The following is a 23837-nucleotide window of genomic DNA, read 5'->3' as shown; positions in this document are numbered from 1 at the left end:
AATAGCAATAACCCAGATTTCACTGGCTCAGACCCATGTGCTTCATCTCCCTGTGAAGTGCTCCCCAGGAATTTGGGGGCATCTCTCATGTACTTCTCTGGATACTGCTGTGCTAGATATGTGCCCTGGAGTCACTGCTGCACTCTGGCAGTGCAATACTCTGGGGAAGTCTATGGTGACCCTTGGGAAACCTTCTGCTAGAGGGTCCCTGGGTCTAAGGAGCTGTTCCATTGTCTTTGTGGAAGTCTTATGCTCTCTATTGGACTTGGTAGGGGCACTTTGGGGAGTAGCATTGAGCTAGAGGCTGGTCCCCAGCAATGCCCTTCCATCCCTCCCAAATAGGGGGACAAGGCCAAGCTCTTCCATTCTTGGCCCCTGATTTCCTTCTTATGAGTTCTTGTCCAGGAGCATCTTGCTTCTGCTTTGAAAATAGACTTCTTAGGCCCCTCTCCCCCATCAGTGCATCAGGAGTTCTTAACTCCACGCTGGAGTTCCGACTAGAATAAGATGTTTTCTGCTATAGTAAGAACCCTGCCCTAATAAAGGCATCTGAGCAAGTCTGACCTCCAGGAAGGGACTGCTGCCCTTTAGGGTAGGGATGATTCTTTTGCCCTGATTGCGCTGGGAGCCCGAGCTCTGCACCCCCTCCTTCCATTCCCTGCTGCCCCCCACCCCAACCTTGTTGCTGACTTTTCTAAGGAGAAGTTCTCACTGACTCTCCAGGGCAGGAACTGGTGTTGCAAAATTCTTGCTCCATGTGCTGGTAATGAGATGCAACTCTGGGCGGCCCTGACCCCAACAGGCGGTCTCCAGGCTCCGGTCAGAGCCACAGGGTTGCTCAACTTCTGTAGACACTCTGGTCATCTGTGTGAGGCCCGGGGACGATGTGTATGCCTGTCTTGGGCCGTAGGCTGCCCTGGAGCCCAGGTAGGCTAATTGCCTTGTCATAGAGAGGGGCCCACACTCCTTCAGAAACAGTATTCTGAGAAACACCACAGCTGAGTGCCCAGTCAGTAACATGTAATTTGCAAAAGACTTCTTGGGCCATCAGAAGATATAATCTTGTACCATGGAGCTCCGTGAGTCCATATCAACTGTCTTGATTAAAGTCTAGCTGAGTCAGCACTACACAGAGAGTCACTTAGGCTCCGCCCCTCCCTCCAGGTGTTCACCACCTGGGACGATCAATTCACCACAGTGGTTGGAAGGGAAGGACGAAGAGGCCCAAGTCCCATGTCCGTGCCTCCTCTCCTGCCCACCAAACCCCGATGTGCTGGGGAGCAACTGGGGCTCCCACACGCTGCTGGCAGGAGGGTACAATGTATAGCCTCTGTGGGAAATAACTCGGCAGTTTCTTAAACACACACCTGCCACATGACCTGGCTATTTCATTGTAGGTATTAACCGAAGAGAAATACAGGAATATGTCTACACAAGGATTTGTACACGGATGGTTATAGCAAACTTAGTTGTAATAGCCTCAAATTAGAAACAACCCAAATGTCTGGCAACAGGTGATTGTGGGAACAAATTGTGGTATATCCATGCAGTGGAATATTACTCAACAGTGAAAAGGAACTATGGATATATACAACAACATGGATGAATCTCAAAATATTAATAAATATGCTGAATGAAAGCAGGCAGACAATAAAGAGTACAGATGGTATGATTCCATTTATATAACACTCTAGAAAATGCAAACCTGTCTCTAATGACAGAAAGCAAGCAAGTCATTGCCTGGGGATGAGGACAGGGGAGGGGGGAACAGGGGAGGGGGAGGGAGAGATTACAAAGGGCACGAGGAAACTCTGGGGCTGATGGATGTGTTTGTTCATTATTTGGAATATGGTGATAGTTTCATGGATGTAAATTAAAGTCAAAACTCATCACATTGTACAATTTATGTGAATTGTATTATATGTTAATAGTACCTTAAGAAAGCTGTTGAAAAACAACAAAAACTGACCCTGAAACAGACTCTAGGCAGAAAGCACCGGAAGATGCTATCTGTGCAGTGTCTTGAAGTGGGGGCTGGGGGAGGAGGGAGTATGGAGGAGAAATGTCAGGACCACTGGACCTTATTTTTGGTCAAGGGCTTTCTGAGCCTGAAGGGACTTTAGAGTGGATGGCGCCCGACTCCCTCATGTTACAGAAAAAGACTGAGGAGCTGAGGGCTTTGCCAAAGTCGCTCAGCTCATCAGTTGTAGATGAAGGCTCACACCTGTCTCCTGACTGCCAGCCTAGGCCCTTCGACTCTCCGCACCACAGTCTGGCCATACAAGTGCTGTCCGCCTTAAGTCACCGAGTTCTAGAAGGTCGGCCTGGTCAGACCAGAGGTCTGGGAAGGGCCGAGGGAAGGGTGAGATGGGCTAGCCAGTCTTGGGTGGGTCTTGGTCAGATGCCCTGGGCTTCTCTTTTCTGGGCACAGAGTGGGCAGCAGCGCTCTCGCTTCTTATAATCCACAGAGCAGGCATGGCAGACCAAGCCTCCACAGAACCTGGGAGCAGAGGTTGAAAGAGTGGGGAGTGCACATGGGTGTGTACAGGACAGAGGGTCATGGGGTTCGAACCTCTGCTCCATCTGTCTGTTTCTCATCTCCCAGCAGAATGGCTCTGAGTCTGTGTCAGGAGGCCTCACTTTCCTAAAGGTTGTCCCGATGCCACAGCCCTCCAGGGTCCTTAAGTCCAAATGGCAGGTTCTCCTGATGGCCCACTTTCCTCTCTCCTCCTGCTTGTCCTGCCACCATGTTCCCAGAGGAAGATGAGGGGAGCATCTTCCTCTGTACAGGAAATCTCTTCCCAGATGAGAAGACCATGAATCAGTTTATTCTAAGAAGGGTTACACCATCCCATCGTCAGACACCATTCCTGTCTGATCACTCTTCACTGCTCTTATTCATGTCTCTGCTAAGCTCTGGGTAACATGAGTGGCCAGCTTTAAGTGGCCTTTCATAAATGCCCAGTTTCTGTGTCCCTCCCTTTCCTGGAGTGAGCAGAGGGCTATGGGCTGGTGGAAACTGGGTTGTCCCAGAGGAAGGATTCTGTGTCATACCAATTACCTGCATGGGTAACGCCGAGACAGCCGGCCAAAGAGCTTGCTACAGCTGACACAGCATCCAGGGGCCACGGAAGAGAGATGCTGGACCTTCTGCCACAGGTTATCCTTTTCTCTAATGGGAGCATGGAGGTGGAAACACACACACACACACACACACACACACACACACACACACACACAGAGAGAGAAGGGGAGGAGGGGAGAGAGAGAGAGAGAGAGAGAGAGAGAGAGAGAGAGAGAGAGAGAGAAAGAGACAGTGAGAGAGACACACACATAAGAGAGATCAGTGAGTGTCCAGTCTTTCTGAGAAGATGGATGGTGACACCCAGGTCCCACTTGCCCAAAATAATCTTGATCTACTATTTAAGAACAGGCTCATCTCTTACCTACTCTAAGGAGTGCTCCCTGATGGGAGAGGCCCCCTGGGTTTTCATGCTCCAGACGCCTATTACAATGCTTATTATCTCTCATTTGCCACTCAGTACAAACTGCCTTGGAGTTATGTGTGTTTATGCCCCTACACAACTATCTTCACTGTGTTTTTTTAAAGGATGTTTAGGGAGGTGGGTTGTTTTAAATTTTTATCGAAATGATACATACCCATGATTTAAAAACCGAACAGTATAGAAGGACCTATATCAGAAGGCAATAGATACCCTTCCCACTCCTTCCCATTCTCAGTGGCAAATCACTTCTTACATGTTTTCGCTTTTTCTCCTGAGAGTACTTCTATATTTAAGTAACATGCTCTATATTTAAGTAACATGCTCATATTCTCTCCTTGATTTATCAATAGAGAACATCTTCTATGGCGCTCCTTGCCTTGATGTCAAAGGAGTTATGTCATTTATGACCATTTCCACGAGGTCTTTTTCCCTCCTCCTGATGTAGTTATATCCCTATTTTTGGTTCCTCTATTGGTAACTACTGGACTTTTACAGAATATACTCACACATTTATTTCTCATTCATTCTATTAACTACAGGTAGAGACTTATGTCTGCCATTCTGTAATATGATGACACCAGCATCCCTTCTCTTCACCTCTTCTCTTTCCCCTACCTTGTCATAGATTCCTGCAGCACCCAATAGGGTAGCCACTAGCCATATGTGGCTATTTCAATGTGTATGTAACTTAATTAAAGTTAAGTAAAGTGAAAACTTCCATCCCTCAGTTGCACCAGTCACATTTGAAGTACTCAATTGCTACATCTGACTAGTAGCTACCATATTGGACAGGACAAATATAGAACATTTCCATCTTCACAGAAAATTCTATTGGACTGTGTTATATACTTAGTGTTATTCAGGTGGTAGCACTGATGTTTGTTCATTAATTGTAATTGTTTTCTGTGCTTTGTCTTTAGGTTGAGTCTAACATTGAAAAAAATCAATGAATAGTATTTACATTATTAGACAATATATAAGCATATTGCTTCAAGCAGAACTGTGTTTCCCTTCTTGGAAATTTTTTTTTTTGGTAAGACTGTCTAGTTGCCTTCCTTTGTTCCTTGCATGACTTTAACATAGCCTACTTATCCCCCCACCCCAATTCTTCATCATATCAGGTGTTTTATTGATTCTCTTTCTCCCCAGAGATGTTTCTCCTGAGCCCTCAATACTTCTGTTACAGCCTGAACTCACTGCTTCCTGGCCTTGCCTCCCACTTGGCATCCTGGGAATTCCCACGTCTTCCTTGGGCTAGAGCTACTGTTTCCTGAATTCCACATCTTCTCCTTTTTTTTGGCTTAACTTCCTTGTTTTTCTGGGACACATCCTTAATTAACTTCTTAAGAAAGGCTGTGTGGGAGGTAAATTTTCTGTAACCTGTCCGTCTGAAAAAATGTCTTTCCTCCATCACCTTCCCCACTTGCTTCATAGTTTGGCTGGCCATAGAATTCTAGGGCAAAACTCAGCTTTCCCCAGAACTTGAAAGTATTACATCATTGATTCTTAGCATTTGTTGGGTTCTACTTCTTTTGAAAGGACCATTTAGGATAGTTCCCTTGTCTTTGTTCTAGAAATTTCACAATGATGTATTCAGATGTGAGGTTTTTCCCCTTTTCACTTATTGTGCTTGTCATTCACTGAAATCTTTAAATCTGAAGAACTGTGTCCATCAGAGCTGGGAAAGTTTCTCATGTTTTTATCTGATAATCTTCTCCATTTTATTCTGTCCTTTTTTGGAATTCCTGTCAGTTCAAGAAGATACTGGGATTCCTGGATTGATTCTTTATATCTCTAATTATGCCTTCCATCTCGCTGTGCTTTTTATTCTACTTTCTGAGAGATTACTTCATCATTCTTTACCAATCCTAGTTCATTTAACATTTTTTCAGCAATATTTTTAATTTCCAATAATGTTTATCTTTTGACGTTGCTTTTCACAACATTTTGTTTCATGGGAGATGGATCTTCCTTTTTTTTATATATCTTTGTCTCTCCCCTTCATGTTCTAGACTCTCCTCAAATGTGTGGGGATCCTTGGTGGCCATTTCATGTCTAAGAAAGAGGTGATAAAAGCTGCTGGAGCTCCAAGTAGTGCACAGGGTGTTTGACTTGTGGCTTCCCTTTAAGAGTGATAAGGCAGGGAGCTAGCTATCTGCCACACCAGACTCTCAAATGCTGGCACGCACTGCTCTTTTATTTGGAACATCTATGTATCTCTCCATGAGGACCTTTTAATTCTTTGCCTGGGAGATAAGCCCCTCACTGTGGGATGTTCTGCAGTTGGGGAGCAAGCAGAAAGCTGGGGGTGTACACTGCATTTTCTACTGACTTCATCAGTTGATTTTCGTGATTTCTGCTCCTCATCTCACATTTGCCATCTTTGTTCCTGGCATCTCTGAGCCCTGAAGTTCTCACTTGGGCTCAATCCAGTATCCACTTCTCTATCCATTTTCTGGCTTCTGGAAATTAGCGGATATCTCTCATCTGTGGTTGGCTCCTCCACCTTTCTCTCTGTTGTAAGTTTTATTCTTTTAAAATCATTTTAGTCACATCTCAGAATGGAGAATAAATGCTTTGTGGTCAGTCTACCAACTTGATGCAGAAATCAACCTCTGTGGCTATTATTTTTCTTTCATTTTTTGCTTAGGGCCATATCTTCCGATATGCTTTGCAAGGGATATTATGTTATATAGTTTGGGACCTTGGAATGAATTTCTTTAGCTCTAAGAAAAACATTTGTCTCTCCTGATGAACTGGTATGTTTCCTTTGAATGGACAGTGAAATTTAGGCAACTTTCTGTGTTTTCCTTTTTGACCCTGATGCCACGATGCTCAGAGCTTAGTTTTAACCCTAATCCTAACTCTTCAGGGTATATATTTTTTGTCTTCCATAAAATCTTCTATTTTTTTAATAATCATATATACATTATATATATTATCTCTCTGTCTCTCTGTCTCTCTGTCTGTCTGTCTGTCTCTCTCTATATATACAAATATATATGTGTATAATTATTATATATATATATATAATTGTTAGCTACCTTAAATTCTTTTGTAAGATATATAGCTAACTTTTTTATGTCTCCGTTCCTCCCAGTTAACAATTTCTTGGAGGAGATCATTCCTTAAATTTTTTGTGTGTTCTTGTCAGGTTGATCTCTCTCTTTTCTCATCTTTAATATCACTTGGATTTTGTGCAAGAGGATTTACTCTTAGATGATCCCACAGCAACCTTCCAATTATAATGGAACCTGAGTCCAGTGGTCTCTTACTTCTTGAATTGTGTAAAGGATAACACATATCTGTGAATTATGTTCCCACTAAACTGAAGAACAGAAACCAGGCTTCTCACATCTCCTCCACCCCTCAGTGAGCTTGGTGAGCTCAGCCTCTGGAACCTAGGACAGCTGACTCAAGACGGGCCCAGAGACCCCCTGGTCTGAGGAAGTCCAGTAGGCAGGCAAGTGTAGTTCTTGCGATTACCTCTTGGTTAACCTCCCGCTTCTCCCAGTTCCTTCTCAAGCATTAGCTCCTTTCCCTTCTCTTAAGCTTGGTAAGTGTGTATGTATGTGGGCGTGGGTTGGGTGGGGGCATGCCTTAGAGTCAGAGGGCTTTATGCAATTTATATGCTGTGTGTACTTGGTGGCCAAGTCAGCCTCTCTGACCCTCAGTTTCCTCGTTTGTCAAATGGGGATAATGGCAGGGGGTGGCTAAAAGAAGAAACAGAGTTAATATGTCTAAAAGGTCCTGAAACCTGTGTGCTAGTTGTTAGTGGAGCAGAATGTTCATTCCCCAGCCTCACATCCCACACCATCCCCCCTTCTGCACCTATTGTCCCCAACCTTACTGAATCAGCTCCAGCACCCTCCTCTTCATGGCATGGACCAGGTCCCGCTGCCCTCCAAGCTCCTTCTCATACATGGCGTCCCTCCTTTCAGTCTCCTGTTGCTTCTGCTCCAGCTCTGCCTGCAGCTGGGCCCTCTCTTCCTGACACCTGGGCACAGAAAGAAGAGAGGAAAAAAGGCTCAGCATTTGACTGAGCTAGGCTGGGTTTCTGCCTGACAAAGAGCCCTTGTGGGAGGCTGATGGTGCCCCCTGCAGCTGAAATACATACGTACACACACACACACACACACACACACAGACACACACACACACCACAAGCTACACATACACACACACACACAAACATACCGCACATGCCACACTACATACACATTCACAACGCAACACATACAACACACACACCACACTCTGCCCACACATACCACACTATACATACACACATGCCATACACCATATACACTCACAATACAGCACACACACCACACACACATTCAAAGCACATCGTACACACCACATGCCACACACACACTCACAAGACACCATACATACCACACAAACATCAGACACATGCCACACACACAACACAACATACACCACACACTACATATCACCCAACACATATACCACCTACCACATATACTGACGAAACACCACACACACCACACACAACACATACACTCTCAACACAACACGCAACACCCCCCACACACATACACACAACACCACACATAAAATAGCACTGTGTTGACCGACACCTATTGGCTGATCCCTCACTAACTGTTCGGAGAAATGAAAACAGGGCCTAGTCTTGTGTATTCCTTTAGAGGAGACGACCCAACATTTCCATTTGTTTTCTTTTAAAAAATATTTCCATTTTAAAATATAAATTTCTTGAAAGGCACGCTCACAGTCATGGCAGCTGTCTGGGGGAAGGTGGGTGTCTGGGAATCCAGGCTGGACAGGCTGTGCCCATGAAAACCACTGTGGTGCTTGGGGAAGGTGGGTAAATGGCGTAGGATATGGGCTAATTTTTTGGCTTTAAAATATTTTGAAAAATTATGTTACATTGTCTTTTCAATTACAAAACAGTAATAATAAGCATATGGCTTTCTTAAATGGCTGTTTCAGTTTTGGCCTTGGAATCTCCTCAGCTCCATTCTTGCCCCTTCTTTGGTCTTTAGTGGCTTCCTACAAGGCTCCAAGATGTCTACTGGACTGGAAGTGAAAAGGTCCCAGCCTCTTACACCTTTGCTCCGAAGGGAGGGTGTTGCGATGGTGATGCACGTCCCGTGACCTCTGGATGTGTGTGCACGTGCGTGCTCAGGATCCTGGGCTTGCGTGTGTTTAGGGGAAGGAAGAAGCTTGTGAGAGGCTTGACAATGAGAGGAATTATTAATTTTTAAAACGCTGCCATGTAGCATGCTGTAGGGAAGAAAACTGCGTGGGCCATGACATCAAACCAACAACAGATAGCCACTGGAATTCCCAAAAGGCCAGCCTTAAGAAAGAGTGTTTTTGTGCTGAGGCATTGGGTCAGGGCCATGTTTTGACTTCTAATGACCATTCTAGCCTTCAGCCTCCTCATTTCTCAGCTGCTGATTTCATTTTTCTGGGCCAGTTTACTTGCCCAGTGATCCCAAGGCCTCTGGTGTGGCCAGTACAGGCCTTAAGGTGAACACTATGCTTTGTGGTGGGAGGAAATATTTATTAAGCACCTACTGTGTGCAAGAAATGGAGCAATGCCTATGGCTCCTGGTGGAGCTTATAGCATGTTTGGGGCACTGGTCAAAACAATAAAATGTGGGTGGGGGGAGGAGGGTTCACACAGTGTGAGGGATATAAATGATAAATGTCTAAGTAGCACTTTGTCTTGTGCACCTGAAACTAATAAAAAAAAAAGAATTAAAAAAAACCCCACAATAAAATGTAGCGATAGACCAATAAAATAATTAAGCTCAGTATGTGACAGCGATAAATGAGGAGCTGAGACAGAGACTTGAGAGAGCACTCAGGAAGGCTTCTTAGACAAGGTGGCGTTGGAGCAGATCTAAAAGATGAGAAGTCAGCCATGTACAGCCAGAGAAGGGCACCTGCCAAGGTCTGCAAGTTGGAAAGAACTTGGCTTATTCGAGGAACTGAAAGAAAGCTAGTGAAGTTAGAATACCATGAGTGGCAGGGGTGGGAGAGGCCGGAGAGGAGGCGGGAGGTAGACAGGGCCTGATCAGTGGCCCCCGGAGAAGTAGACTTGAATCTCAGTGCAAGTAAGGGGAAGCCAATGAGGTATTTCAAGTAGGGGGTGACAGACACTCTTCGTGTAGGAGGGGACAAGGAAGGAATTAAAGTCTATTGAGCACCTACTATGTGACAGGCACTTAGCTTAGTGCTTTAATAGTCTCGTTTCATTTAATTTTCACAAATTTATGGGGACAGGAACTATAATGATTTTATAGGAAAGAAAATGGAGCTTCAGGGAGGGAATAACTCTTGCCCAGGGTCACACCGTTTGACACGTGGAGGGAGCAGAGACCCGGATGCAGGTTTGTACAGCTGTAATCTCTTTTTGCCTCCCCACACTTGCATCCATACTGGGTCCTGACCACCAGTGGTTTGTGGCACCAGTGCTGAGAGGGCAGTAGGTGGGAGCAAGGAATGGAGCCTCACAGCACCCGGCGTGCCTCAAAGGAGCTCAGTGCTGCCACCCAAGGAGGGAGGGGGTGGGGCTGACATCTCCCTAGTTCCCCATCTGAGGACCTCTTCCATCTGTACCTGTCCTAATCCCTTTTGTACTGACGTATTACCCAGAGGGCAGAGGAAACCCACCTGCATGGGAAGAAGGTCTCACAGAGCATCTGAGTTGGAAGGAGGAACTTTAGAGATCCAACCACCTCCTTTTGCAAATCAGGGCCCTCAGGTCAGAGAGGGAAGGCTGTTTTCCCAGAACCCCACAGCCAGAAAGCTGGCAAGTGGGTGTTGGCAGTCCCAAAGCTCAGTTCCAAGCGTATTTTCACAGCCGGGGCTGATCTGCTCTGGGCCCTGTGGAATGAATGGTCTGCTGTGTCCTACCTATGCATCCAGCCTGGGGCTCTGTACCCCTGCCCTCTCTCAGTCTGTTCTCCATAGCACAACCAGAGTAATCTTTTAAAACATGAGTCAGACCATGAGAGCTCCTGCTTAGACTGCTCTCCCTTTGCTGCAGCCACATGGCAGGCTGGTCCTCAAGAGCACTTCTCCTGGGCCTTTGCATCTGTCGGTTCTCTGTCTGGACCACTCTTCAAAGATATCTGCCTGGTTGGGGTTTCTGCTCAAATGTCACCTCCTCAGAGAGGGCTTCCCTGATTCTAAATCTAGAAGACTCTCCTGTGTCACTCTCTCTCCCCTTTCCTGGATTGATTTTTCTCCAGGGCTTATGACTACCTGATACCAATATTTCCATTTGTTGATCTATTGTCTATCTTCCAGATCTGTGAAAGCAGACATTGCCTGTTCCGTGCACTGCTGTCCATCCCCCCTCTCCCCTGGCCCCCCATGGCATAGTAGAGGCACAACAAATATTGTTGACTGACTAAATGGGCCCCGCGGCACTTCTGTTTGCTGGTGGTGAGGTACCTGTCACCAGTTGGATGCCCATGACCCCTTTACGCAAGAGCCAGGTCCTAAGTTCCCTGACGCTGGGAGTATACTCTCCCAGCCTTAAGAGCTTGTTACTCACCATCAGCATTTCAGTGACTCCCCAGTAGGCCCCCCAGCCCATGCCTCTCTCCTGAACTCCACACTCAACTGCCTGCCCAGTGGCTCCTCTTGAGTGTCTAACAGGTGTCTCAAACTTAACATGCTCAAAACTCAACTCCTGAGCATTTCCCACAAACCTGCTCTGCCACAGCAGAGGGTTAGTGGTGACTCAAGCTTTCCAGGCCAGAAAACTCGGGGTCGTTCTTGACTTCTGTCTTTCTCTCAGACCCCTTGTCCAATTTCTCAGGAAGCCCGAACTCACAGTTGGTCCAGAGGGATCAGCCTCTCTGCACGTCCATGGCCTCCAGTGCGGTCTGAGGGACCGTCCCCGTCCCCTGCGTGGTGGGGTGGCTACTTCATTGGTCTCCCTGCTTCCACCTTTGCTTCCCCACAGACTAGTTTTACAGAGCAGCGGGCGTGAGCCCTTGAAAACACAGGTCAGTCCAGGATAGGCACATCTAGAGACAGAAAGCAGACTAGGGGCTTCCTACGCTGGGGAAGTTGGGAGGAATTGGGCAGTAACTGCTAACAGGTACAGGGTTTTTCTTTGGGGTGATGCAATGTTCTAGAATTGATTGTGGTGATCGATGTACAACTTTGTGAATCCACTAAAAACCATTGAAATGTTTAAAAAAGCAAACATTTTTAACGTTAAAACAAACAGTCACGTCATGTCCCTTTTCTCTGCTCAGAACTCTCAATGGTTCTCATCTCACTCTGACTTAAAGCCAAGGTCCTTTTGATGACCTACTAGGGTCTCTGGGACCTGGTTCCCTTTACCCTCTTGACAAATGTTTTCTACATCCTCTCCTTCCTTCACTCCACTGGGGACATAATGGCCTCCCGGATGTTCCTAGAACCTGCCATGCCCATTCCTACTCACCTCAGGGCTTTCTCTTGCTGTTCCCTCCCCCGGAGCATTCTTCTACCACATCTCCAAATGGCTCGTGCCTCGCTTCCTCCAGGTCTTTACTCAAACATCACCTTTTCAGGGTCTTCCCTGACCATGCAACCTTATATGATATCACGCCCTGACACTTCTTGTTCTCTTTCCCTGCTTTACTTTTTCTGCTTAGAACTTATCACAATCTGACATTCTATGTATTTTACTTGCTTATCACATTATTGACTGTCTCCCCTACTAGAATGTACTCTCCACAAGGGTGGGAGTTTTGTGTTTTGCTCAGGAGATGATTTCTGGCACATAGAACAGCCCTAGCACAGAGTGGGCTCTCTGAGTATTTGTGGAATGAATGAATGATGGACAGGATGACAGGTGGCAGGATGGCAATCTGTGAGACGGGGATCTCCAGCTGCAGGGAGTAGGCTGGGACTGGGTATCTCCCTGGAGCCTCCCAGCTGCTCCCTCCAGGCTGTCTTGATCCCTAGAGAAAGCCCTTGGGGGTGGGGGCGAGGTCCCTGCACTCACTTAGGGCCTGAATCATGGGAATCTTTGCTGACCACACTGCTGGGGTCAGCTGAGTGTCCAGGGGGAGGAGACCCGGGGGCTTTTAAAGGTTGGTTTCTGGACCCCTGGCCTCTCTCAGTCTGTTAAGCAGACAGTCAGTAGACTGTCCTATGATTCAGTCTGAATCACAGCTAACCAGGCTTTGTTGGGGGTTGGCCTGGTGCCCTCCGGGCCCCGGGGCAGGGGTCAGCCATGTAGGAGAGACAGAGGCAGACGGGCAGACTGAGTTGCACAGACACCAAGGGGCAGAGACACAATGAGACTGAATCAAACCAAAGAACATCTTGGCATGGTGGAGATATATTAAAAATAAATTATGAAAGAGAAACTGAGGCACTGAGAGACTGGGGAGGAAACGTAGACAAAACAGTGTGCTCTTGAGGTTAAAGTGATGATGGGAAGATGAATATGCTGATGGGGAGAGATGCTGGTGAGAGATGCTGAGGGGGAGAGAGAAAGAGACTGAGATACAGACACTCAAAATATTGCCTGAGGGGTAATGTTTCGTCCCACTGGTTTCAGAGTAAGCTGCGAGGGTTTGGATCTCAGCTCTTCTACTCAGATGTTGGGTGAATTGTGTAGCATCTTTGAGCCTTAGTTTGCTCATCTATAAAATAGGGGTTCTTGGAGAACCTATCTAAGGAAGCACCTAGAACAGTGCCAGGGATGTTGTAAGTGCTCAGTAAATGATAACTATGATGATGATTATCAAGAGAGTGAAAGAGGTTGTGCAACCAGGAACAGGAAAATGAGAGACAGACAGAGGAGCAGACGGAAACTGAAAGAGTTAGCAGGGCAGGAGTGTGGTGGGGCAGGGAGAGTGGACTGCAAACAGAGCGGAGCAGCTCAGAAGAGGCAGCAGGAAGGGGCAGAGATGAGTGTGGGAGGGAAGGGAAGGACAGAAGGCACAGATCTCTCCTGGGGGTTACTGGAGAGGCCAATGAAGGAGGGGGCTGGCAAGGGGGAGGGAAGGGATGGGAGGGGAAGGTGGGAGCCCTTGAGGGCAGGAACAATGCCCGACATGCCTCAGCATCCTCAAGGGGTGCCCTGCTCAGGGCCTGGTGTACAGGAGGTGCTCAGAAGACGCTTGCCGACCTTGAATGCCAGCAGGAGTCAGGGAGCGCTTCCGGCCCCTCCAGCCACCCTGCTCTCAGGCCCCTGTGTGCTCATGGTTGCCAAGGTTACCTGCGGAGCTGCTCCTGCAGTGCCTTCAACTCCCCCTCCTGCTCCTGTAGCAGCTGCCCCTGGCGCTGGGCCTGCTCCTTGGTCTTCTGGAGCTTATGTCTGAGGCTCTGGGGGAGGAAAGGGGAGAAGGAAGGGAAAGGAAAGCTGAAGAAGGAGGGCAGAGACCCCAGTCCAGGGACTGACCTGGCAAACATTCCCATGAGACTTCAGGCCAGGACCAGGGACAGTGCTGGGATAGGTGATGCCTGGCTCTGCCCCTGCATGAGCCTGGATCCACCATTTCTTCTTTTATTGAAGGATAGAAGTTACAAAGCTCAAGGACATGAAGACTCTGGCTAGGGAGGAGGCTGAAGAAGGCTTGAAAACAATCCTGGGTGACCTCCAGGAGAAGCATCTACAACAGAACAACTAGGTGGGGTCTGCAACAGCAGCACTCAGATATTGGGGAGAAACCTGCTAATAACAAGGGCTATGGAAACTGAGAACGAGTAACTTCCCCGAAGAACTATTGGGAAGGGAACTCAAACTCAAGTGCATACAAGGGCTCGGCAGGTAGTATTGATGAATAACGTGGGCCTGGTGTGAGGCAATAAGGAGAGGTGGGGACTGTGGTTCACTGAGGAATGCAGAGCTTTCAAAAGATATCCCCAAATAATAATCCTGTGCTGCCTAATAAATATTCATCTGTGAGTTGGAATGGTCCCCAGGATACCATGAAGATGCCTGTCTGTGGGCCAGTTGAGAGAGGGGAGAACAGAGAGGTACAGAACTCAACTGCTCTCACCTTGACCGTATCCTGCAGGGCCACCTCTGCTTCCTCCTCCCTCCTGGTCACACCAGTCATTCCTGTTTGCTCTTGTGGCTTCTCTGTGATGGAACCTTCCTTTGTTCCCAGGCCCTGAAGGACCTGGGGCTCCCCTGGAATGCTAGGCACTTTCCTCTCCCACCTGCTGCCTGACATTGCATCCTCTATTGTCTCTGTACCTGTCTGTTCTCTGTACCTGCCTGTCTCTCTAGGGCTGGAGACCCACAGCCTCTGGACCTGACCCCACTCTGCTTCCGCTTCGTGACTCCCCTTTGTTTTTCTCTGACCCTCTGCACTCAGCAGAAACCCTCTGCCCTCACCCTCTGTCCCGACCACCTTCCTCTGAGCACACCTGGCTCCCTCCCCCGGCCCCTCAACGCTGGCTGTTGAGTTCTCCAGGCTGATCCCCATCCTTGGGGCGCCCATCTCCTTGTCTTGTTGCGGCTCTTCCCCCTCCGGTTGCCACACGCTCTGGGGGGTCCTGAGGCTCCTGGGATCTTCTCGCTTCTTTTCCAAAAAGGGAGGAAGATGCCTGTGTTGCCATGACCTGCGGAGTCCAGCCAATCCCTCCTCCCCTGGTGCGTCTCGCAGGCCGGTGTGCGGCTCCTCCGGTTGGACTCCTTTGGGGTACGCATCTACTGTTGAGATCTGCAGAGAAGTCCCCAAGCCCATCACCATCCCTCTCTGTACCAATTCACCGACCTGGTGCATGGGAGAGGCCACAGGCCTAATGCGACACGGGCTTGCTAAATATATGGATTCCTGGGTCCTCCCGCTGGAAGTACTGATTCAGCAGATCTGGGGTAAGGCCCAGGAATCTGAATGTTAACACCTCAAGTCATCTGATCCGAGGCCCCAACTTTGATCTGGTCGGGGAGCAGCAGTGCTTCTCAGTGCCCTCTCCTCCCTCACTTCTAGCCTCACTTTCTCACTCCTTCACTTCTCTCTTCTGCGTGGATCTGGTTTCCCCTCAGTTCTTCCCTTCCCCCTGAACTTGACTTCTTTGTGTTTTCTTGTCTGTAAAATGGGAATAATAATATCTGTCTTGTCAGGTTGTGGTAAAAGCTTTGATAGACTGACAGCCAGCTAAGGGTCACCTGTGCCAAGAAGCGTTCCTCTCTGCATGTCTGTGTCACTGCACTTTACATGCCATGTTGCAACGCGTTCCTTTAGGGTCTGTCTCCCTGAACAGACCTGGAACTCTTTTAGGTCAGAGACTGAGTCCTCATAGTATCTGTACTTGGTGCCTGGAAGCTGGTGGGGGTGCAAAGTGAGCGCGTGGGATAATGGTACTGCAAGCTCCTGCTTACTGAGCATGTGGCGGTACACATGGTCTGTCTCAATGCATCCTCACAGCCTCCCTGTGGGGCATGACAAGTAACATGCCCAAGGACAGTGGTTTTTAAGGGATGGAGCCGGGATTTGAACCAGGTGATCTCACTCTTCAATGGCTCCCTGAACTGAATTGAGTTTGCAAATTGTCCAGCAGAGGTTGTTTCCCTGGTCTGTTTCCTACAAGCTTTAGGTCACCCTCCCCATCACCTCCTGCTCCTCTGAGCCCCGCTGGCTCCTGCAGGTGGCGTCAGCTGTCCTTTTCTCTCCCTGATATCCCCACCACCTTAGGGGTATGAGCCTTCACTTCTGTGGCTACCCAGTCCCCAGGTCCACACACGGGCCTCTCACTCAGTCCATTTGGGTTAGGGCTTAGTTACTGCTCAACCTGGGGGGTCCCAGCAGAGATGGAGAAGAGACAACTCAGAGGGAAGGTGGGGCAGAAGCACCTCCTTTGGGGAATCTTTGGTCTTTCTGGGTCTTCTTCCTGGGGTCCGGCTGGGATTAGAGCAGTGGGACCTGAAAGTGAAAGGGTCATGGGGACCCCGGGCCTCTCTCCAGCAGTGGTCTTGGTCTTCAGACGCAGGATATCCCGTCTTTCCAACCACCTCTTCATCCTACCTCCTTTGCCACCTTCCCGCCCTCCCACGCTCACTCATTCATCCCCCCCCCATCCATCCATACATCCCTTCCATTCATCCATCCATTCCATCCCAACATCCCACCATCCATTAATCCTTCTAACCCTCAACCCCAGCCACCCAACCACTCTTTCGTGAATATGCATTCTATGCAGCATCATGGGATATCATGAGGTTACGCTGGGAAAACAGAAGGCTAAGGAGGTGAGAATCAGGGGCTCACAGAGCAAGAAAGGTGGGAGAAATGGATGGGGCTGGAGGCTGAGAGCTTGGGGCTGGCTTGGGATGGGTGGCGGCACTGACAGCAGGCACGAGAAGAGGCTTCTCTCCACGCTGCCCCCACTCACTCTGAGAACATGGGCCAGGCCCCATCCAGGTCTGGCCTCTGCAGGTCCAAGTCGAAGGCTACCCCATTGAGAGCATAGAGAGAGTCCAGGATGTCTTCCCGGAGTTCGGGGCACACCAGAGGGCTCCGTGGGCCATACCATTCCCTGTGTGAACAGATCAGCACCCTTGGCCTTTGGCCCTGCTGCTGTTGCCATTCCTGACTTCAGAGAATCCACCTCCACTGACACCATAATGGGACGGTTCCCCAGGCAAGGTTGTGGCCCTTGGAGAGCAGGAGGCCTACGCATCATGATGGCACCAAGACTGGGGTTCTAACTTCCCTTCTGCCCTTTCTTCCTTGACTTTCCATTCATGACTCTCATTTTAGTCATCCTTGATGTTAAACCATCCTTCTGGGGGTAAAGAGGGATCTTTCACGAAGAAGGGATAGTAGGCTCCGATGGTGTGAGTAGGAGCATGTCCCAGCAGCCTCACCTGGTGAGCTCTGGGTTCAGCAGGCAGAGCTGTAGGTACTCGGCCAGCTGTCCGTGGGCTAGGCAGAAGCGGATGAAGGCTCGGCCTTTTCCCAGAGGGGTCTTCAACTGCAGAGTGCACGGGGGCAAAGTTGGGGGGGGGGTTAGAACAGAGGGAACTCGGCCAGCCCAGAGAGAGAGATGACGGGAACCGCTGGTAGATGACAAAGGGTGTCATGGGATTGGGGCTATGGGAGGAAAGGGGGTGGCTGGAGGGGTGCTGAGGACAGGGCTACTGGGAGATGAGGACCTGGCAAGAGGGTCTATGGTAGGTGGAGCTGGGATGGGTGAGAAAGGGGCCTCGGGCAGGCCTGTGTCTCCCAGCCCCGAAGCCACCCCTGTCAAAGTCCTGGTGACAGGGCCCGATTGTGCTGAGACCAGCCTGGGTACCTTGCCCTGCGAGTGGACGAAGCGAGCTGGCTCTGTGTTCCCCCGCTGCCGCCGCAGGGCAGAGCAGAGGAAGTCCCAGTAGTCCTTCCGAGACCCCAGGAAGCTCTTCTGTTCTTTCTGTTCAAACTGGGAACAAGAAATGGGAAAGAAAGCATAGAAATGCTTCCGCCTAGTACCCACCCAGTGTTCCAGCATGCTGAGCGGGCATGTGGTGAAGGGGAAAGGGCTGGTACAGACAGACCTGGCTGCAGGGCCTCGCTCTGCCCTTGCTGGCTGTGTGACCAGGACCGGCTGCTTGGCCTCTCTGAGACTTCAGTGTTCTCATTCATTTCAGAAATACTTACTGAGAACTTACTTACTATGTGCCAGGCCCATTTCTAAGTCCTGGGGCTACAGCAATGAACACACTGACCTCATGGCTTACATCTTAGTAGGGCTGACAGGCAATGAACAAACTGAGTACGTAAAACATATACTACGTGAGATAGTGCTGACTGCTAAGGAGAAAAATAAACTAGAGAAAGGGAATAGAAAGTATGGTGTGTGCACACATGTGTGATGTGTGTGTAGTGTGTATATGCGGGGTATGTGTGATGTGTGTGTCTTAAACATTTAGATTAGGGTGGCTAGAGAAGGCCTCGCTGAGGAGGTACTATTCAAGTCTGGATGTGAAGGAAATGAGAAAGTCTACTATTCAAATATCTGGCGGATGAACATTCCAGGCAGAGAGGATAACAAGTGCAAAGCACCTGTATGGGCTTTCCTGATGTGCTTCCTGGAGGCCAGTGTGGCGGGGGGCAGCAGATGGAGGGCAGACTGGCAGGAGACTCACATATGCACACCACATACACATTCCACGCACACATAAACCTCACACCCACACACGGACACACACACAATCAGAGAAGTAGGAAGGATGTGTTTATGTATGTGGGGGGTGAGCAGGTCATCAAACACCTCAGGGGGTTAGAATGAGAATTAAATAGGGTGGGCATATAAAGGCTTAGCCTGGCACATAGTAAGTGCTCAGTAAAAGCTGATCGGGGCTCTCACCAGCAGCAAGGAGGGCCAGCTCTCGGACATCTGTGCCTCTGAAACATTACTCTTCCGAGCAGGGTGGCTGCCTCCAGCCCCCCCACCTCAGCCTTGCCTCCCCTCACCTCCCAGGCTACCATGGCAGCCTCCATGAGTGAGGTTAGAAGGCAGGGAGGACTTGCGGGTGGAGGGGCCTGAGGCAGTGCATGGGAGCAAAGGGAGGTCATGGCTTTTCCCTCAGTATCTGGGAAAGCCCTCCTGGCTATCTGGGCCTGGAGAGAGGGGAGGGGAGAGAGGGAAAGGGAGAGAGGGGACGGGAGAGGTGGGAAGGGGAGAGGCGGGCAGGGCCCCACTTGTAGCAGCAGTTCCAGGCAGCCACAGAGTCTGTGCAGCTCAGCGCTGGCATCTGTCACTGACTGCCCGTCCCTGTAGCCCTGGAGGATGGCAGAGACAGCAGCTGTGGGGAAGATGGTGGACATCAGACATCAGGGAGTGAGGGCTCTGAGGAAGAGGCTCCCAAGACCCCTCACTTCTCCCCCAGTTCAGTCCCAGAAAATCTCTGAGGGCACACTCACTTTTCAGGTCCCTGGTGACCTTGAGGGCAGCCCTCTCCTCTGCCATGAGTATTTGAAAATGATGTGATTTTTCGTGGCTCTGGAAGGTCAGCCTAGGAGAAGGAGCCTGTGGGTTCAGCTGCCCAATTCTTTCCTGATGTGAAGGAAGAGTCAGAGCCTAGAGAAAGAATGCAGTGTCTCTAGGGTCACAGTGAGCTAACTGGTGGGAAAAAAAGCCCAGCTCTTCATTGCAGGCCAGTGTGGGAAGATGATGCTGTGGCCCCCACTTATGGAGCCGTCCCTGGGTGCCTGGCATCTTTGTCTCATTCAGTCCCCACAACAACCTTAGGAGATTATTAACTCCCTTTTATACAAGGTGGAAAAGGGGCTCAGAGAGGGTAAGTCTCTTATCCAAAGTCACAAAGCACTAAGTTCTGAAACTAGAATTTGAACTCAGGTCTGTGTGCCTGTGCTCTTGGCCCTGACTTGGCGTGAGTGGCCCTGTCAGTGCTCATGCCATGTGGACACTGGGCTGAGGGAACATCACCCTCTTCCCCACGGGGAGCCTTGCCAGAGCAGTCATCAGCCTTGAGATACACATTCTCATCCTTTCCAGGCCTCAGCTGAGTGGAAAATGAGTGTCCTTTGGGGAGAGGGAGGCAGAAGCCAGGCAGGCCCTGGAGCTGGGACTGAGCGCAAATGCTGGTGTGTGTGGGGAACAGGGCACCTGGTTTGAATCCTGCCATTCTCTGCCAGTTGAATCTCAGCTTGCTCTCCCTGCAATGGGTCCTGGGGCTCAGAGGAATATTGTGATTCCCTGAGGGCCAGTGGGCTTATTCTGAGATCCTGGAGTGAAGACCGGGTTTGGGGTGAGAAACCTATGTGTCCTGCCTCCCAGGCTGTGGTTTTGGGAGTGGGTAGGAATGAAGAAGCCGTGGGGCACAGTAGAGGGGACAGGAGTGGGAAATGAGGGTAAGTAAGGGAGGGTGGGTGGGGTACGGCGTTCAGGGAACACTGAACTGGGACTCAAGGGGCCTGGGTCTCCATCCTGGTCCTGCAACTCACCGTGTGACCTTGGGCACATCATTCATCTTTCTGGGGCTTCAGTTTCCCCATCTGTAGATGAAGCGTTTAGACTTAGGGTCTCTGAAGTCCCTTCCAGCCCAGAATGTCTATGAAATCCATGAATACCTATATGCATCTCTGCCTGTCCCTCGTATCCATCCAAATTCTTTGGCCCCTTGCTCCTGGCATCACTTCCCTTCTCCAGCCTCCCCCAGACCCTGGAGTCTTCCTCTACTCACCTAGAAAGACCTGGCTGGTTGGGGCATGGAGAGCGGGCACGGCCGCCTGAGAGTCCACCACTTGTGACGATGAGCTCTGCACAGCCTTCCCAGAGTTTGCCGCCTGGAAGGTGACTCAGGCGGGCCCAGCCCAGCACCCTGCGGGGGAAGCCCTGCTCAGAGGGGAAGGAACAGAAGACTGCAGGGGAGGAGTGGCAGAGGGAAGGTCAAGGGCACCAGGGCAGAATGGGTGACATGGGGTAGATTCACTTGTTGGCCAAATAAGGCCTCACGGCTTCACGTGGGCAGGAAGCAGATAGCGGCAATCTCTGCTGTGAAGGTTTCCTTCCCTTCTCATCACAGCCACTTGCTCTTGTCTTTCTTCCTTATTGCCACCAGGTGGCACAAAGAGGCTGGGATGCTGCCCCATCTGATACTCGGCCAGTTTTTACTGTCTCTTGGTTAGTGTGTGATGAAGGTGGGGAGGGGAGGACACGGGTCCCCTCACGGGTCTCCCTCCCCCTGCCTACCTCAGGCTTCTGCGGGTAGACTACCCCATGAGGGCTGGTCACCAGTGCCATCCTCATCCCTGATGCTCACCCCGAAAAGGAGGGAAGTGACCGCTGCTGTATCCAGGAGCCCTGCAGGTGCGTTGCTCAGGTGGGCTGTGGCCCTTCCACCCTGGCTGTGCTCTGCCTCCTTGAGGCTGGAGACTTTCCATCACCTGCTTCTCATTTTTTCTAGGCTCGGGAGCCCCACGGGCTAGTCCCGGGGGCAGAGAACAGAGGAGCAGTTACCCCAAAGGACTACAGTTTTCACAAACTCTAGGAAGTGCCTGTGCAGAAGCCCTGGCACGCCGGGCTCTGCCCGCCCGCGCGACTCCCAGCCTGTCTCCCTCTCCCGGACTTGGTCTCCCCTGGTGCAGAGACTCCATCCCCCGTCTCTGTCCCCCGCGTCCCCGTCTCCCCGTCTCTCCCTCATTATCTCCCCGTATCTGCTTCCTGTCTCTTCCCTCGCTCCGTCGGTCTCTTTCTCGCTCTCCCAGACTCAGCCAGTCCGCCGCCCCGGTCCCCGGGACCCCACCGCCACCCCTCCCCGCGCCCCCCGCCCTCGGGTCTCCCGCTGTCACTGGCTGCGTCAGGGCGCCCTTGTCACCGCCCCTTGCCGGGCCCTCACTCCCCCTGCTTCCTGGCAGTGCCGCCAGAGAAGGCTCCGGGAGGGGACGGGCTGGGGGCATTGCCACCCCCCTCCAGACGTCCCAGGCGCCCTGGGCTGGGGGCGGGCCAGCTCCCGGGGCGCCCGCGTCCCCGCCCCTCGCCCCGGTCCCGGCCCGCCGGGCGCCCGGCCGGATGGGCTGCACGGTGAGCTTGGTGTGTTGCGAGGCGCTGGAACCCGGGCCCCCCTGCAGTCCCCAGCCCCCCGGGAGTCCCCCGTCCCCGGCGTGGGCCCAGGGCTGGGAACCCGGGGCTTCAGCCCGCGCCGAAAGCAAGCGGCTCCTGCTTCAGGTAGGGCGCTGAGGGAATGGGTGTGGGGAGAGGGTGGCAGGCAGAGCCCAGCTCACCTGAGACAGGTAAGGAGCCACTCCAGGAAAGTACCCGTCAGTGATTGGGAGGTGGGCAGCAAGGGCAGGCTGCCCCAGGGGGGCAGGTTGAACTAGGACCTGGTGAAGGCACAGAGTTAGGCTGAGAGGTCTCACCTGCCTCTCTTGTGCTGTTGGGAGGAGACTGATATAGGACCTGACCCTTAAATGGGCGAATAGTTCAGGTGAGGTTTAGGAGCCACCCAAGAGGGGCAGAACTGGGAGTGCTGGGAAAGGCAGTGAAAGTGTTAATTTCCCCTGAGCTGGTCCAAGAGTTTACTGTGTGCTCCTCCCAGAGCTGTGGCTGTTGTGTCCCTGACTAGGGCTCTGTAGCCGGGAGGGAGGGGGTCTTCTGAGGCGGGGGGACCCCACCAGAGCAAGGACTGACCTGAGAATGGTGGGGGCAGTTGGATCCTTGCTCCTGCATTCTCTGTTCTGGGTAAGTCTTGGAGCCTTGCAAGTGGGAAACTGACCCAGAGGGGTGGAGATAGGCCCATGCTGGGAGGCAGGTGTTTGTTCTGGGTGAGGTGTCTGTCCAGAAAGCACCAGGCCTGGTACAGATATGGGCACTGGATTTCTCCCAGGAGGAGGAACAGGAGATATTTGAGGTCACTCGGGGCTGCATAACCTTGTTCTAGGCTCCCAGCAGAATCCCAGCCTACTTACCTGGTTGGGGGCTATGAAAGCTGCAGCCTGCTAAGATTTGTTTGCTGTGTGGGGTATGGATTATACTGGTGTCTTGTATCTGTCCATCCGGGCACACAGTGTTAGGGAGCCTCAAAATGTACCTGTGGCCCCATCCCTGACGCTTTCTCCCTCTCCACTGGGGGCGCCAGTGAATCCAAGTGTGTGAGTGTGTGTGTGTATGTGTAAGTGTTTGTGTGAGTATGTGTGTATGTGAGTGTGTGTGTGTGTGAGTGTGTCTGTGAGAGTGTGTGTGTGTGTGTGTGTGTGTGTGTGTGTCCGAAGTGATCCCTCTGCCCCACTTGACTGAATGTCCCTCAGGGCATGAATTATGGCATATTCTTGGGTGTACTTCACAGTGCCAGGCATAAGGCTGTACTTACTATAAATGAAACTCTTCATCCTTCCTAAGTTCTAGCCCAGGTCATCACCACGGTGACAGACCATGGTGAGGGACAAGCTTGGGGTCTGGGGCGTACTTGTTGACTGAGCCCTTGCCGTGGCTGGTGGCCCAGGTAGGACTCTGATGAAGCCCTGAGCCTAGCTTAGGGCCCTGGGTGGGAGGGTGGAGCTGGGTGGGGTGAAGCCTGGGCGTGTTGGTTGGTCCTCCCAGATTGCTGCTTTTCAGTCCTGGCAAAGGGGCAGAGAGTCCAGAGCAGGAAGGTGGCATGGTAGAAACCCCCAGACCTATGGCCGCTCCAGAAGTTATCTGGTTTCCTCCCCTGCCTTCAAGCCTCATGAACTGTCCTCAAAGGTTTCAGGGGGAGTTCACAGTCGCCTCCCTTAGCTGTCTCTCAGACCCTTCTTGACTTGACTTTGTCTGTTGGGGAGTCTCCTGGATTCCTTGTCTCCCTACCTTCTCCACGCCCCAGGCAGCCAACTGTGGGGTAGGTGCCACATGGGCCACCTGAGGGCCAGAGTGTCAGCTGAGATGGAG

General features: G+C 50.9%; 2 protein-coding genes across 20 annotated transcripts in view; one reads left to right on the top strand and one right to left on the bottom strand.

Annotated features, from left to right (window-relative positions):
- Positions 1-1460: 1460 nt before the first annotated feature.
- Positions 1461-22719, bottom strand: RUFY4 (RUN and FYVE domain containing 4). 5 transcript variants are annotated; one of them, XM_074313105.1, is made up of 16 exons: positions 22605-22719; positions 22199-22297; positions 21238-21399; positions 20659-20796; positions 20420-20470; positions 19376-19532; positions 19154-19257; positions 17766-17891; positions 17338-17444; positions 16863-17006; positions 16324-16393; positions 14522-15190; positions 13738-13844; positions 7357-7503; positions 3062-3172; positions 1461-2500 (listed from the first exon to the last, which is right to left on the bottom strand). In XM_074313105.1, exons 6-16 carry the CDS (start codon positions 19419-19421, stop codon positions 2398-2400), a joined length of 1734 nt encoding a protein of 577 aa, XP_074169206.1. In that variant the 5' UTR covers positions 19422-19532; positions 20420-20470; positions 20659-20796; positions 21238-21399; positions 22199-22297; positions 22605-22719; the 3' UTR covers positions 1461-2397. The 5 variants fall into 5 exon arrangements, with proteins under 5 accessions (XP_074169206.1, XP_074169197.1, XP_074169214.1 ...); XM_074313096.1 differs by lacking the exon at positions 21238-21399; XM_074313113.1 differs by lacking the exons at positions 20420-20470; positions 21238-21399.
- The window catches only part of TNS1 (tensin 1), a 222287-nt gene continuing 220329 nt past the window's right edge, over positions 21880-23837 (top strand). For 4 of the 15 annotated variants that reach the window (XM_019717741.2, XM_074312991.1, XM_074312995.1 and 1 more), the window contains exon 1: positions 21880-22142. In XM_019717741.2, the coding sequence (XP_019573300.2) occupies positions 21987-22142 (156 nt within the window). In that variant the 5' untranslated portion in view covers positions 21880-21986. The remainder of the gene's footprint in view (positions 22143-23837) is intronic. The other 11 variants (XM_074313037.1, XM_074313023.1, XM_074313013.1 and 8 more) reach the window with 6 other exon arrangements.

Source organism: Rhinolophus sinicus, linkage group LG01, assembly GCF_036562045.2.
Source record: "Rhinolophus sinicus isolate RSC01 linkage group LG01, ASM3656204v1, whole genome shotgun sequence".
NCBI lineage: Eukaryota > Metazoa > Chordata > Mammalia > Chiroptera > Rhinolophidae > Rhinolophus > Rhinolophus sinicus.
This window is presented reverse-complemented; position numbering and strand designations above follow the sequence as displayed.

What these genes read in the sequence shown, in the direction of transcription:
- RUFY4 (XM_074313105.1), bottom strand. Translation starts at nt 19,421, where the DNA reads ATGGCAGAGGAGAGGGCTGCCCTCAAGGTCACCAGGGACCTGAAAA. An exon ending in TCGTCCACTCGCAGGGCAAG is followed by an intron (nt 17,445 to 17,765) that starts GTACCCAGGCTG and finishes TGCACTCTGCAG; the next exon opens with TTGAAGACCCCTCTGGGAAA. An exon ending in CCAAAGATTCCCCAAAGGAG is followed by an intron (nt 15,191 to 16,323) that starts GTGCTTCTGCCC and finishes ACTTCTCTGCAG; the next exon opens with ATCTCAACAGTAGATGCGTA.